General features: G+C 39.0%; 3 protein-coding genes across 5 annotated transcripts; 2 read left to right on the top strand and 1 right to left on the bottom strand.

Moving 5' to 3' along the window:
• The first annotated feature begins 291 nt into the window (after positions 1 to 291).
• LOC107038414 lies at positions 292 to 6,176 on the top strand. 3 transcript variants are annotated; one of them, XM_015257515.1, is made up of 7 exons: positions 292 to 1,248; positions 1,540 to 2,480; positions 3,447 to 3,649; positions 4,193 to 4,549; positions 4,650 to 4,652; positions 5,798 to 5,878; positions 5,947 to 6,176. In XM_015257515.1, exons 1-7 carry the CDS (start codon positions 356 to 358, stop codon positions 6,151 to 6,153), a joined length of 2,685 nt encoding a protein of 894 aa, XP_015113001.1. In that variant the 5' UTR covers positions 292 to 355; the 3' UTR covers positions 6,154 to 6,176. The 3 variants fall into 3 exon arrangements, with proteins under 3 accessions (XP_015113001.1, XP_015112999.1, XP_015113000.1); XM_015257513.1 differs by having other exon boundaries at positions 292 to 2,480; XM_015257514.1 differs by lacking the exon at positions 4,650 to 4,652 and having other exon boundaries at positions 292 to 2,480.
• Positions 6,177 to 8,450: 2,274 nt separating this feature from the next.
• LOC107038420 (WD repeat-containing protein 91) lies at positions 8,451 to 12,898 on the top strand. Its single transcript, XM_015257520.2, has 8 exons — positions 8,451 to 8,743; positions 8,811 to 9,075; positions 9,659 to 9,774; positions 10,192 to 10,379; positions 10,443 to 10,749; positions 10,819 to 10,940; positions 11,309 to 11,963; positions 12,586 to 12,898. The coding sequence occupies exons 1-8, from the start codon at positions 8,624 to 8,626 to the stop codon at positions 12,733 to 12,735; spliced, it is 1,923 nt and encodes a 640-aa protein (XP_015113006.1). The 5' UTR covers positions 8,451 to 8,623; the 3' UTR covers positions 12,736 to 12,898.
• Positions 12,775 to 14,966, bottom strand: LOC107038421 (transcription initiation protein SPT3 homolog). The gene is made up of 4 exons (XM_015257521.1): positions 14,805 to 14,966; positions 14,506 to 14,724; positions 13,642 to 14,117; positions 12,775 to 13,080 (listed from the first exon to the last, which is right to left on the bottom strand). Exons 1-4 carry the CDS (start codon positions 14,851 to 14,853, stop codon positions 12,943 to 12,945), a joined length of 882 nt encoding a protein of 293 aa, XP_015113007.1. The 5' UTR covers positions 14,854 to 14,966; the 3' UTR covers positions 12,775 to 12,942.
• Between the last annotated feature and the right edge of the window lie 159 nt (positions 14,967 to 15,125).

Below are 15,125 nucleotides of genomic sequence, written 5' to 3' on the forward strand. Positions count from 1 at the left end.
AGTGACTGCAAGTGCAAGCGAAATTATTCATTTCACCCCCGAATGCCTAATAATAATGGACGGTGACGACCAATGAGCGAATGTTTGATGGTTTTCGCGTAGAATAAACCGCCTGGAACCTGAGAATGAGGAGTGACAGTGGTCCATAGGACCTCCCTCGGGCGCAGCTTGCGAGAAAATAAAGAGTAAGCGCTGGTATATAGCGGGTGTTGGGTGGAGTGGTGGGAGCTCGAGCTTTATTTTCGTCCGCAAAGACGCCTCTCCGTGCGACACTAGTAATGTTGCGTTGAAGTGAGCATTTCACCTCCGTAACCTAGTGATATCTCATCAATAAATAATAAAAAGTGTCGCCATTATGGAGGAGAGTTACGCGGTGCACAGACGTCGCAAGGCAGCGGCATCAGCGAGAAGACGTGAGAAAACCCCAGAGGCGCGACAGCGCGAGGATGACGTCGACGAAGATGAGGACGCTGAGGCTAGAGAGGCCCGTGCCCGCATGGAGCGGATGGTGGAGGACACAGAGCGCATGGAGGCGCTTGCCAATGAAGCGCCAGAAAAGCCAAATGACGAGATCGACGACAACAAAGTCGACCCGATTAGCGAACCGAAGCGCACCGAAGCCGATAGTTTTGATGATTCAAAACCGGGGGAAATTGTTGCCAACGAAAATAGAACGGAATCTATTAGACGAGTGCGAGACACGTCCAGAAGACGTGCCAAACAGTCGCAGGAGCGATTCAGCACCGGTGGCTCAAGCGCTGACGATGATAAATCAAGTAAGAGCGAGGCTGAGAGACACGAGAGGAAGAGGGAGAAGAGACCGCGACGCTTGAGGAAGGAGTCGTCGCGACGGAATGATAGTAACGATGTCACGCGATCGGGGAAATATTCGGAACCGGTTGCGCCGCCCAGACTTGGTAAATCGCATGGGGAGACGGCTTCCGAGACATCTTCGCATCGTAAACATCACTCTGAAGAGTACAATAAAGTTAAGGGGAGCAAGTCAACTTCGGAGGAGACTATCAGGTCGCGATCGCGGCGGTCGTCTTGCTCGGAAGATCGTCAGGGAGATGTCGGTCAAAAGACGAAGGAGTCTCTGGATCGGAATTCGCGCGATGTTAAACAGATCACTCCACCGGGAGTTGGCAGATCCCGTGGGGATGAGACCGCTTCTCCGGACAGTAAACATCACTCTGAAGAGTTCAATAAAGTTAAGGGGAGCAAGTCAACTTCGGAGGAGACTATCAGGTCGCGATCGCGGCGGTCGTCTCGCTCGGAAGATCGTCAGGGAGATGGTCAGAAGACGCGGGAGAGTCTACATCGGGACGAAGAGTCTGGTGCGGCACATCGTAACGACAGTATTCCCTCGCGCGGTGTTAAACAGACTATTCCACTCGGCAATGACAGTTTGATGCACGACCTTCCACCGGGAGGCGGCAGATCACACGGGGATGAGACAGCTTCATCGCACCGTAAACATCACTCTGAAGAGTGCAATAAAGTTAAGGGGAGCAAGTCAACTTCGGAGGAGACTATCAGGTCGCGCTCGCGGCGGTCGTCTTGCTCGGAAGATCGTCAGGGAGATGTTGGTCAGAAGACGAGGGAGAGTCTACATCGGGACGAAGAAACCGGTGCGGCACATCGCAACGACAGTATTCCCTCGCGCGGGGTCAAACAGATTATTCCACTCAGCAATGAAAGTTTGATGCACGACCTTGAGATCGCCCAACAACAGTACGAGAGACGAGAGATCGGTATTTTGGATGCGGACGTTGAGGACTATGTCAGCCCCAAGATGGAGGCCGCTTTGAGGAGGAGGAAGAGACACAGGAGCAAAATTGAGGCGGCGGACATGTCCTCTGTCGAGGGGGATGTTGGAGATGTTAAGGATGTTGAGGATGTCAAGGGTGTCAAGGGCTCGTGGCTTTGGTCGTGGCTGACGTGCTTCAGAGCACAGAAGGAGAAGGTGGATGGGCCAGCGGACAATGTAACTGGGGCTGAGCCAGTGGAGAAGAAAGTCGAGGAAAGTCGAGGACAGGAAGTTAAGGGGAAGCCCAGGTTTCTGGAATACGTGAGGATATCGTCGGATTTGAGGGCTCAATTCAGTATTTATGTCGCCCAGAACCCTAGGGAGACTGAGGTCCTCAGGAGGCACAGAAATCGGTGCATCGCCGAGTTGATCCTCATGATTATTTATTGCGGCTTGGGGGCCTTCGTCTTTCGATTCACCGAGGGGGCTTTCGAGCAGTTCTACAAGTGCGGGGTCAAGCGGGTGAAACGCGATTTTTTGGACAGTCTGTGGAATTACAGTCATAATTTGAAGGAGGACGACTGGAAGAGCATGGCTAGGAGAAAATTGAAGGAGTTTGAGGAGCAGCTTTATGAGGCGTATGACGCCGGACTTCATACTTACAGTGGACAGAAAACGTGGAGTTTTCTTAATGCTTTCGTTTATTGTCTGACGGTTGTTACTACTATTGGTGAGCAGCTGGGGCATGTTATTCTTGATATTTGGGATTTTTTTCGGGAACTTTTTCTCGGGAATTTGCGGGAAATGAGATCGTGCGAGAAACTAGTGAATTCGATGTGAAATTCTATTGAATTTCTGGTTTTAATGGTGGAAAGAGGAAATGAAAAAAACTGAAGGACTCGGGTTTTGAATGTCTATTGAACTTCTAGTGAAAATTTCACAGATTAACTGCGCGATTTTTTAAAGAAAAAATCAGTAGAATTTTAATTTTCTATAGAATTTTTTCTATTGAGATATTTTCTATAAGAATTCCTCGACATGAATTTTCTGTTTTATTCAGTCTATTGTTCTTTCCCTTTCGCGAGCAAATCGTAAAAAACTCATGGAAAATTTAAGCCGAGGAATTTGAAAATGAAAATGCCCAATAGAATAAGTTATATAGAAAATTCGAATAAGCTAGATTTTCAATGAATTTGAAATTTAAGAATATAGTTACCTCGAATTTATCAAGTTTTTCTAATTTTTAGAGCCATAGATTCTTATTCGATTTTTTTCCTATTCGTTTTAGATATCAAAAATATATTTAATTGTTTATCATAAAAATTAACTGAGCGCGCGCAAATGCTTGACCTCCATCCCGCATTCTCCTTGAGAATCTAAATTCCTATAAATCTTTCCATAATTAAAAATCCCAATATACCCAAATTTCCCTAGTCTTCGGAATCCCATAAAATCGGTCTGAATTCCGAGGGATTGCCTAACCCCTCTGAACTACCAAACAGAATTCATAATCTTTGAAATTTCGTAATCTTGAAATCCGGTGCATAAATTTTCCAGTGTGATCTCCCCCTCACGATGAATCAATAAACATCGAAATGAGAAAAATCTCTCTTTGCGTTCCCCTACTGGACGCAAAACCCCGCACACCGTGAGATCTGCAAACCATCGTCGAATTATTTTTATCCCTATGTTCTAGGCTATGGTCACATATACCCTACAACGTCCACCGGCCAAGCGATGACCATAATCTACGCAATTTTTGGTATTCCCATGTTTTTAATAATCCTCGCTGATTTCGGTAAATTGTTCACTCGAGGAATGAAGTTCCTCTGGGCGTTCGTAAGACGGGTGTATTACACGGGAAGTTGCCGAAGGGTCAGGCGAACTGCCCCAGTTCAGGTAATCAATTGGCCTGACACGTTCCCACTCATGAAAAAAATTATAAAGGAAAACCGTGCTTTCTGCGCGAAATCACATTAAATTTCCATAGGAACTGCATAAAAATTCTACTAGAGTTCTACATATTTTCTATCCAAAAATTATACTTCTTATTTTTTTGGAAAAAAATGGCAAATTAATGCTCGAGAATCTCTAGAAAAATCAAGATAGAATTGGCGTAAAAACGAATTAGAATTCCGAAAAAATCGAATTAGAAAAAATCTGTTGAAAAATTCTATTGTTTTTTTGCGTCAATTCTATTAAAAATTATAGATATTTGTCATTTTGTTGTTAAATACCTTGTTCTTCTCTATAAGAATTCTTGGGCATGATTATTCAAATTTTTTTTTCCTATAGAAAAATCGAAATCTATTGAATTTTTTCTATGAAATGTCTCTTACTGAAATTTCGCAATGAAAATAAATAGAATTCCAATGGAAATTCAATGAAATATCTTGAGGAAAGCGCAAGTTGTTTCACGAAGGCATTTCCAACATTTTTTAGGAAGTAATGAAGGGGGTTCAATTAGTTTACGACTTTGCGACATTTCGTCGGCCGTCCCAGATGAACCCGGAGGAGATTGAAGAGATGAATCGGCAGGCAGTCCCTCAAACAACCATCAATCTCGATGGCAACGCACCTCTACCTCAGCCCGATACACCGGGTACACCAGCATTCTCTGCCTTCGAAATTGACGATGAGTTCAATCTGCCAATTTCTGTCGCCATCACACTACTCCTCGCATATATATTCGTCGGCGCTACTGCATACAATATCTGGGAGGATTGGAACTTCTTCCAGAGTTTTTATTTCGTCTTTATATCCATGAGCACCATTGGTTTCGGTGATTTTGTACCGAAGGTGAGATTAACAAATCATTCCACTTCATTTCATGTCGTAATATCAATATGAGACGTTCAATGTGAGCTTAATGGCGCTTTTTTTTCATGCTGAATCCTAGCCGGTAAGAAGCTCTCAGCTATCGTTAAAATGAGAAATTGAGTAACACTGACTGTTTTTTTTATTTCAAAGCATTTTTTTGAGCTTTCACGTACGAAAAAATTTCATAGAAAAATTTAATAGAATTCTACTTTTCTATGCAACAGTTGAACAAAGGTATTTTTTACAGAATTTTCTCAGCTCAAAATTTCAAAGTTTTTTTTTTGGTTTTCATAATGAAAAGAAAAGAAAGGTAAAATTGAAAAAATTTCGAAAATTTGAGCCGAAGAAATTCTATAGAAAATGTAGAATTCGCGAATTCGCTAGGTTTTTATATTAATTTTTTTCGTGCGTGTTGAAATGACATCCGAATCGTATTATACTGTTGGAAAAAATTGAAATTGAAAAATTTCAATTTAAAAAAAAATCAAAATTGAAAAAATTGTAAAACGATTGAAGTCAACTCAGCGCTCCGCTGAGTTTTCGACGAATGTTTCCGCATCTATGGGAGATAGCGAAATTTTTATAATTACCTTTTTTGTAGAGTGAATCGAGAGCTACAAAAAAGGTTCTAACAAAAATTTTGCTATCTGCCTTAGATTCCGAGACATTTATTTATAATTGAAAAATAGTCAAAATCGACTTGAACCGTTTTAGCGTTTTGCTACTGGATCCAATGAAATCCTGAATTTCCTAAAATTTCTGGTTGAAAACGGTCCGTGTTACCCCACTCTCCCCTAGTTCTCAGAGCAGAAACTCTGACCATTGGAGTATTCCATCACAATTTGATGGAGTTAAACTGGCTGCAGCCGTCGTCAACACCTTTAGGATCATTAATTAATCAATTGAATGAAAAGAAAGACCGTGGATGACCAGACGACCTAGATCCATCGAAAAAATCAAATAAATTGATTTACGATCTTAAAAGTGCTGACGCCCGCCCAGACTAGATAGCCCAGTCTCATTCTATCAAACCATCACGTAATAATTCCTGCCAATAATATTGAATTGTTGAATAACCCTCCCCCCCCTCCGCCCATTTAATCTCCAAAAATACTAAATGAAAACGCCTATCGAATATGAAAATACCTTGCGCAACAATTCAATATTTCGTAAGAATTATTTCGAGCCTTGGAAGCATCTAAAATAATATTTTTCTCTTTCCGTCAGCATCCTATATACATGATGTGCTCTATAGTCTATCTCGTCTTCGGCCTCGCCCTCACGTCCATGTGCATCAACGTCGTCCAGGTACGCACACCTCAGGACGCACATCTCTCCCACAAATTTAATAATTCAAACCTGTTAATTCACTACAGGTGATGCTATCAGATTCGTTTAAACAAGCGAGCCAAAAAATAGGCGCCACCATAGGTTTCGAAGTTGCGGTAGACGACGGATCGATACAAACTACTGCACCACCACCGGTTGAAGTTGCTGACGTACATGCAACGATTAAGGAGGATGATGAATACAATGAGAAGAAACAAGCACCAAAGGCTAAGGAAGAAGACGTTGATTTGTGAAATAATAAATGCCGAATAATTTATGCACATTCTTTCGATTACACCTCTGAATATTACGAGTCAGGAGAATATTTTGCGACGAATTATGTCATTAATTTCGGACAATTTGACGGAAAAATTCATTCAGGAGATTTTTCAGACTCTTCGTCAGTACAGGATTCCCTCAATGAAGTAGTTATTTACTGGATGATTTTGGTTTTAAGACATGCGAAATTATTGCAAATTTTTAATATGGGAAATTGTGACTTATCACGAACATTTTGTATTCGTTGAATTTACAAAGTTGACAAAAAATTTGAAATTTCGTGGACAGTTTAGTAGTAATTTTTAGGAGAATGATATTGAATTCAATTAAGGGGGGAAAATCATCAAATTTCACTGAAAATTTAATGGAATTCTAAATTTTTGAGCAACAGGAAGACGAGAATTCTTAAATTTTCCTGATTTCTGTAAATTTTCATGGAATTGTTGAATTAAAAATTGCAGTTTCCATTAATTTTTCCATCGAATTGTGAATTTTAAATACCAAATTGCTTGAAATTTCTGTAGAACTGTTCCTCGTTGAAGATTTCCAAAAAAAATACCAGAAATTTAGCGATGATCTGAGAATTTCTTGGCTCAAACATAGTTTTTTTTAATCAAGAGATGAAAGATTAACTAAAAATACTGGCTTCGACCCAATGAATCATGAATCAGGGACTCTACCGCTGACTGAATATAGAATTCACAAAGTAAATAAATATTCATGAATTTCCATGGAATAGATGAACTGAAATTTACAGTCTCCATCGATTTTTCCATAGAATTACGAATTTTCGAGACCAAAATTCCTTGAAAGAACAGTAAAACCGTCCCTTCATAAAGATTAACTAAAAATACTGGCGTCCACCGAGCGAGTCACAAATCAGGGACTTGTCCACTGGCTGAATATAGAATTCATCGATGAAAAATAATGACGATGTCCAAAGAATATTCAGAGGTGTAACCATCTCTTCCCAACGATTGTCACAAACTCACGAGCAATTTGCCGAGACTTGTGGCTCTCGCAGACCCCAAATTCAACGCGCATTTCAGCGATAATTCGAGATAAGCCTCGAATGAATAGCCACTGGTCATCACAAGAGAAGCTAACGAGATCCTTTCGCCAATGATCAATATCTTCGCGAATTGGGGAAGGGGTGGATTTTCAAATGCAAATAAATGCCTACGCTGTCTACTGCTGGGAAAATGTTGTGCCTTTTAATAAAGAATCTAAAAATGACGCTTTGCGTGGGAATTTTATATCCTTCATCAGTTACATATCCCATTCATGTCCATCAGCGCGAGGCACTTTTCGGCGAAAATAGCGCTTGGAAACAATTCAAAGATAATAAAGATAGTTCCATTTCCATTGTTGATTTGCGACTCTCGATACATTCCGAGTTGTAAAATCTTCTCTTGATAAATGGGACCAAGTGGACTTGACTTTTTTCGAAACGTTAATGATTCGTTGAAAAAATTTAATGGAAAAACCTAGTGGAGTTCTATAGACTCAACCATCTTCAATCATTAAATTTGCCAATGAAATTGCGTGAGAAAAATTCTTTGTATCAAATATCGCTCAACATAATGTTACGATAAAATTGTATAATTTTTAGTAGAATTGACTTAAAAAAATAGAATTTTTAAACAGAATTCCCACAGAACTTTCATAGAATTCTTATAGAATTCGCAAAACACCAAATTTTTCTACTAAATTTCTTCACAGTGAAAAATTACGCATTTTTAAAAATGATTTCACTCTTACAAAGAGATATGTTGATAATAACTCAAACGATGTTGATAATATCTTGTACAGTTTGTTACAGACCCGACTATAGAATTTTTAAACAGAATCCCCACAGAACTTTAATAGAATTCTTATAGAGTTCGCAAAACGCCAAATTTTTCTACTAAATTTTTCCACAGTGAAAAATCGAATTTGTTTCCAATTTTTTCCACAGTGAAAAATCCATTTGTCTCCAAACCCTCGATACTGCGGAGTAATTTTCGCTTCCCTGTAATATTAAACCCCCCGAAATTGTCTATACCAAATGTCCTTCCCCCTTCACAACTGAAAACATCCCCGAGATTTTTCATCTGCGAAATTAGGGTATGAAGAATTTACATCCCGTTGCGCTCAAGTATTGACGAAACCATAAAATTCTATATTTCACTCGATTGGCTGGAGAAATCACAGTGTGTCGAGCTCCTCTGAGCACAGAACTTGTGACGTCACGGGGTACCGCAGTGGCGTGTCGAGTGAGAGAGCGATAAGAGCGACTGAGAGGGATATAATGACGGTCAAGTGGTGGTGGGTTGTTGTCGTTTCAGTATCAGACAATATGGCACCCATATGACATCGGCATTGTTGTGGAAAGGCTTGAGCACTATTTTTATTTACTTTATTTTGATTTGAAATTCGCCGAGTATATCCCGAGTGGAGTGAAAAATGTCACACGTACAGTACGTGGATGAATTGGTTAAGGAGTATCTGCTGTTCAGGGGCTTCAGCCAGACCCTCAAGGCATTTGACAATGAGCTCAAAGCTGAGAAGGAAAAGGGATTCAGAGTGAGATTCGCTTGGAGACTGTCGGAGTATGTCTCGAAATTATGCTGATAACTGTACTATTTTGCAGGTCGACAAAATAGTGGATCAACTCATGCAGTATATTTTCACGTTTGATCTCATGTCACTCAGGGAATTGTGGGGCCACTTGGACACTAAAATGTTCTCACGTTTGGAGAATCATTTCACACCTGGTGTTAGGAAACTGGAGAATGCAGTTTTGAAAATGTATCTGGTTAATGCCACTGTTAACAATAAACCTGAGAGGATTCAGGAGTTTTTTACGAAACTCACGCCTGAGTTGCAGGGCCACTCGGAGTGGAAAGACTGGTTTGGTGAATAGAGAATTGTTTTTTATTCTGAATTTTTCATTTTGAAAAATTCAGATGGAGTTTTTGAAAATTCATTATGGCAAAGGCCAATTGATTTGAATTTTACGTGCTGGGGTTAACATTTATAAACTGACTCAGCTCCTGGCCTTTTAATGACCTTTTTTGTAGAGAGAATTGAGAGATATAAAAATAGTTATAGCGAAAATTTTGCTATCTGCCTTGGATTCCGAGATATTCGTTGACAACTGACCATTAGTCGAAATTGACTTGAACTAGTTTACGGTTTCGCTACTTAATTAGAATGTTATTTGTTGCATTTTTTCAATTTTTAAACGTTTGAATTTGTCATCCTCATGCACGACGATAGAATAGAGCAGATTGGATAAATTTGGATTGAATGAATTCTTATCGAATAAGTAAACATCATTGATTCACGAAAAGCTATGAACATTTTCTTGACGTTTCGATTTTTTATGAATCAATTTTTTATGAATAGTTCTATCCCTCCCAGACTAGGAGATATTCGTCAAAACGTATCCTAAAGCTGTATTTTTTATAAATTTTAATTGACCCTCTTATTTTGTAGCTTATCCATTCATCAAAAACCCGGAGGACAATCCAACGTACTCTGTACACTTCAGCAAACAGTGGCAAGACACTATGCTCGTATCTCTCCACAACTTTTTAGCTACGATATTCCAAGTAAGTTATAAATGATGAATTGTACGAAAAAATTTCATACAGATCCTGGCGAATTCGCTACGAAATTCCGCAATTTATCTGCACGTTTTTTAAAATAGAAAATATTTAGTGGAAAATGTTGTACAGAAAAAATGAATTTTCCGTACAAATTCCTCGGCTCAAATTTTTCAAGTTTTTTCGTTTGATTTTGTTAATGAAAAGAGAAAAAAATAGAGTCAAAACGACTTGAAAATTACATTGTACTATATTTTCTATTTTAAAAAACGCACAGTGAAGCTGCAGAATTTTTCAAAAGAATCTGCCAAAAAATCCAACAGAAATTCAATAGAATGTTCTATCAAATTCGCTAGTTTTTTTTCCGGTTTTTTTTCGTACGTCTTATTCTCTTCATCTGGTGTCTAATAATTGAAATTTCAGTGCATGCCACAACCAACATTACTAACAATCGACGAGGATTCAAACAAGTTGAAACGCTTGCAAGAGGAGAATGAAGCCCTGAAGCAATGTCTGAGTGACTCCACAAAAATTGAAAGTATTTCAGACGTAAATCCTGGATCTACCCCCCACCATCCACCTATTATGGATGATTTCTACATAATTGCTCAGTGAGTGCTTGCGCAGAAATTATTTTTTTTTGTAAAATATTCTCCAAATATATCTTTTAATAGAGAATCACCGTTGATGGAGAATCCCAAAACCCTGAGGAGTCTGATAAAAAACATAGGAGGCGGCTCCAGTCCCATTCTCCACCGCAAATCCCTGTCGAGTGCAAAGAAAAATAGTGAGGACGTAACATTAACAAAAAGAACCAATACCAAAGGACGTGTCAATTCCCTGAGTAAAGGTGAAATTGTCAGCAAGAGGAGTATGAGCTGTGATTCGAGATTAACGAGAAAGAGGGACTCGTCAGTGGACACTGCGATCGAGAGGAAAACCAAAGATAAAATTGAGTCTAGTTACATCTTACTCAGTCAGGTGAGTTAGAACTTTTCATCTGTAATATTTCCACAGAGGGAATGCAACAATATCTCGTATACGTTGCAGGAAGAATACACAGAGCATAAAACGTCAATAATACAATGTAAGAGCAATGCCTCTGGGTCTTACGTTGCCACTGGAGATGCCGATGGTATCATCAAAGTCTGGACACCCATACCATCACCAAAGTAATCAACTTTTTTTTATCAATTGTAAAAAATAAGTGGAGAATTAATCCCCAGGGGGCTAATCACTCCTAAAATTCTGAGAAAAATCTTCTAGAGTTCTTGGAATCGCAGAAATCCTATGAAATTTTCGTGAAATTTCAAAAGCTTTTCTACGAAAAATACTACAATTACAATTTAAAAAATTCAGGGGGTAATTACTCATGAAATCGTTAGAAATTTCTATGAAATTTCCACGAAACCTCAAAATTTAATTAACAAACTCACGAATTTCCTTCAGAAGTCTTTAAATTGCTATGAAATCTCATAAAATTTCACAAAATCTCATAAAATTACAACCCAATGACCAATGTTAACATTATCTCTCCCAGGACTGTAGCCACATTCACATCCACAACCCCAACCTCAAACAAAGCTGTAACATCTCTCGACTGGATATCAAAAAACGAGCGCTACTTCCTCCACGGTGATAACAACGGATCAATTCAACTCCACGACACACGAGACTGCAAAACCCTTTGGGAAATTCAACACGAAGGCTCAAGAATCCTCACCCTCCTGTGCAACCCCTCAGACTCGACCTTCGTCTGCTCACTGTCCAATCCCACCGAGGGTAAACTTCTCCTCTACGACGTGAAGACTAAAAAACTTGAGAGAACACTGCCAATGGACGGCAACGTGACTGCTCTCTGCTCTGCCTTCAATCACAACGGACAATTGCTCATAACAGGTCTGTCCAATGGAAACATATTGATCCACGATTTGAGGAGAAACGAGATAATAGATAATGTGAGCTGTCACTCGAGTCCTGTGATAGACATCGAGCTCATAAACGATTACACCAACATCTGTGCACAGAGTGAGGAGGGAAAGTTGTGCCAGAGAAGTCTGAATCATACGGGTAAAGTCATGTGGGAGACGAAGATTAAAATCGAGAAGAATGCTGTACATGGAAAGCTGTTTACTTTCGATCAGAGTGGGAGTCATATGCTGCTTTGCACGCAGAATGGAGGCAACATCTACAAGGTATACACTTTTGAGAATTTTTTGATGGATTTTCGACACACCTCTTGGGAATTTTTATCAAATTATAGTTTCACGTAAATTTCAAAGAATTTCGGCATTGAAAATTGGAAACTTCAGGGAATAATCAGTGGGAACTCTAGGTTTTAGTTCAATTATTCCATCGAAATTAATAGAAATCAGGAAAATTCAATTGAAAATCAAAAGAAGTTAGAGAGTTCTCGGCTTTTTGCTGCTCAAAAATTAGGAACTCCGTTGAATTTTCAGTGAAATGTGAAATTTCATAATTTTTCCCCCCAAATCCAATAAAATGCTACCCTCCTGAAAATGACTAGTCAACTGTTCATGAAATTAATTTTTTAATAAAATAATTACGATGCTACAGCAGCCCTGTGACTTAAAATGAAAATTTTTTCATTCAGTTTCACTTTACGAGATTTTTTTCTGCAGAATGCAGATTCTCAGTCATAAACACCAATTCAGTGACTCATCTTATTATTCATTCATATTATTCGCGTTTCATCCTTGAAAAATTTCCCTTCTGTCTGGTGTTATATTTTTCCCCTTCAATGGCTTCATCAACTCGTGAATTAATAATTGTACGTAAACTGAATTTTTAATGCAGATGCCACCAGGGGCTCAGGCAAAAGTCCTTGAACTTGGCGGACACAAGGGAACCCTGTGCTGCGACTGGTCCACTGCCAATCAATCCGGTACATGCATCACAGGTGGAGCCGAAGGAAAAGCCAGAGTATCAACATTACTCTCTCCATGATACAGGAATAAAATTAGCATGTGTATAAATTCGTGAATATTCCAGGAGAACCGTTATTGGTATTGATTTTATAATGAGATCGCGATGAATCACTTAGGGATATTAAATTGTAGATATTGTCACATAATGTAATAAAAATTTGTATTAAAAGGAGTACTTGGAAGTGGTCTTGGAGGGGAGTTATTCTGGAAAGGTACTGCATCTAGTCTAGATGGCGAGGAACTTGGGGTGTTGTTTGGGCGTTGACCAGCGATTGAAGGGGCCTGTTTTGTCCAGTTGGGGGGACCAGTAGCGCCTGAGGGCCTCGTTTATTTCTGATGGAGTCACTGGCTTCATCGAGGCTCCCTGAAATAATTAGCAAGACCGGGAATTATTAATTAATTCCATAAATACGGAATTATTTCGATTATGAGTGGGGTTTAAGAAAAAATGTCAAGAGATATTAAAGAATATTTCTAAAAACGAGAATTCAATTTAATACAGGAATTTCTCGACATGAATTTTCTGTTTATTCTACTTTATTTATCTTCTCTTTTCCTTGAAAACATAGATCGGCATCAATCATTAATTTAGTAATATGACAAGTTGCACCTTACAATAATGAAAATTTGAAAAATAATATAATAATTGGTAATGTAAATGTTCAATTGACTATGAAGTAAATAATTGGCAATTCCATATTTTTAATTTTTTACTATTGAGCAAATATTTCTAATTTTCATAAAAATATTTTCGATTAGCCAAATAATCGTCAATCTTTCGACTTAAATTATTGAGTGATAAAATAATTCGGAATTGGAATATTTAATTGATGAGTAATATTAGCAATTGACTCATTCAAAATTTAACTTCAATGAAAATTAGTGATTACGCCGGTGTCTGCTTGAAAATAATTAATGGAATTACCTTGCCATGTTGATAAGGCTTGTACGTCGCAGGATTACAATAGCCCAGCCTGAGCCTATCCAACGCATCCCCATGTATCTTCGTCTGGTCGTGCTTCACCAGAAACGCAAAATCCATTATCTGCGCCACAGTCTCATACGCAAAATACCCCAACACCGCGTACGCCTGTTTCGATATCTTCAGATCCCCCTCCGTCGCTATCCAGCTCCCAAATTTGTGATTATACTTGTTCGCGAATGAGGCTGATCTCGCGGTGCTGTACTCCATGTAGCGAACGGCGTCCAGCCTTCGAGAGAGCATTTCAGCCCGTAAGTCGCGGGCTTTCTTCACGTGGTCGACGGTTGTTGTGTCACTGGGGCTCTCAATATTGCTCAGAAATTGGTGGAACCGTTTGTCGAATTTTATTTCATTTGATGACTCTTCAGTGGATGAAAATAGATTTGTGTCGAGCACTTTCCTGACGGTTGTTTTGAATTCTTCGGATTTAGGAGAAAAAAATATCAGTTAATTTTCATGGTTACAAAATATTCAATTGTTGGTATTTTCATGCACAATTCCCACTTATTTCAAACGATCTATTCGATTTTTTTATTCAGGAGGGAATTGAATGAGGAATTTCTCTCTTCGAAATTATATTTTCTAAAATGAAATTGGAGGCTTGTATTTGTGAAATAGTATCTGATTATTTGTTCTATGCTTTCTTTGGGGTTTACGTCCTCTCAAATTGTTTCAAAAATATGTCAGACTTAAAAATTGCTAAAGTATAAGTTTCATGATTAACGATAGATTCATTTGGGAAAATTTCATTATTTCATGTGAATAAAAATGCAAATAAACATGCATATTTTACCCCAGACGACTTACGAAGATATTTCAGCAACCGATGTAATTTAACTTTATCTCGACGCAGAAGAAATAGGAAATCCTGCTCCTCAACAACATCCGATTGTCTCCTGTCAGCCACTCTGCACGCCTCATAAACAATCCCCTTCATCTGCTTCTGCACAACATCATTTATCAATGTTGCTGATTCTATCAGGGGCTCTGAGGAGTCGCCAAAGCCGTACATCATTCTCCTGATTTCTGAAATAAATTCTTATGTAAACATTGGGAATATTTTGACTCTAACCTCAGAAGTGGATGGTATGATTTGCCGGGTTTACCTGTTATGTAGTTCGAGGGCTCGCATTTCCAGTCTGATAATTCACTCATCACTGATGATTGTTATGTTTAAACAATTTTTAGGAATGATGATTGTTGCTGGATTTAGACAGAGAGAATTTTTTGGAGATTGCAGAGTTGTTATGACATGTGTTTTAAGAGAGGCAGACGCCATTGCTATTTCTGATTTCCCTAGGGCGGGATCAGGCGGGATAACATTGAAAGATTGGGGGGAGGGTCGTTTGTACAGTAGGAATTGTTTTTTTTTATTTCATGTTCAAAAATTTTTTTCATTTTCACCTGGGTCGAGAGACAGATCTTGG

The sequence above is a fragment of the Diachasma alloeum genome, unplaced genomic scaffold (genome assembly GCF_001412515.2).
Source record: "Diachasma alloeum isolate Michigan unplaced genomic scaffold, Dall2.0 Dall_scaffold_00280, whole genome shotgun sequence".
Lineage (NCBI taxonomy): Eukaryota > Metazoa > Arthropoda > Insecta > Hymenoptera > Braconidae > Diachasma > Diachasma alloeum.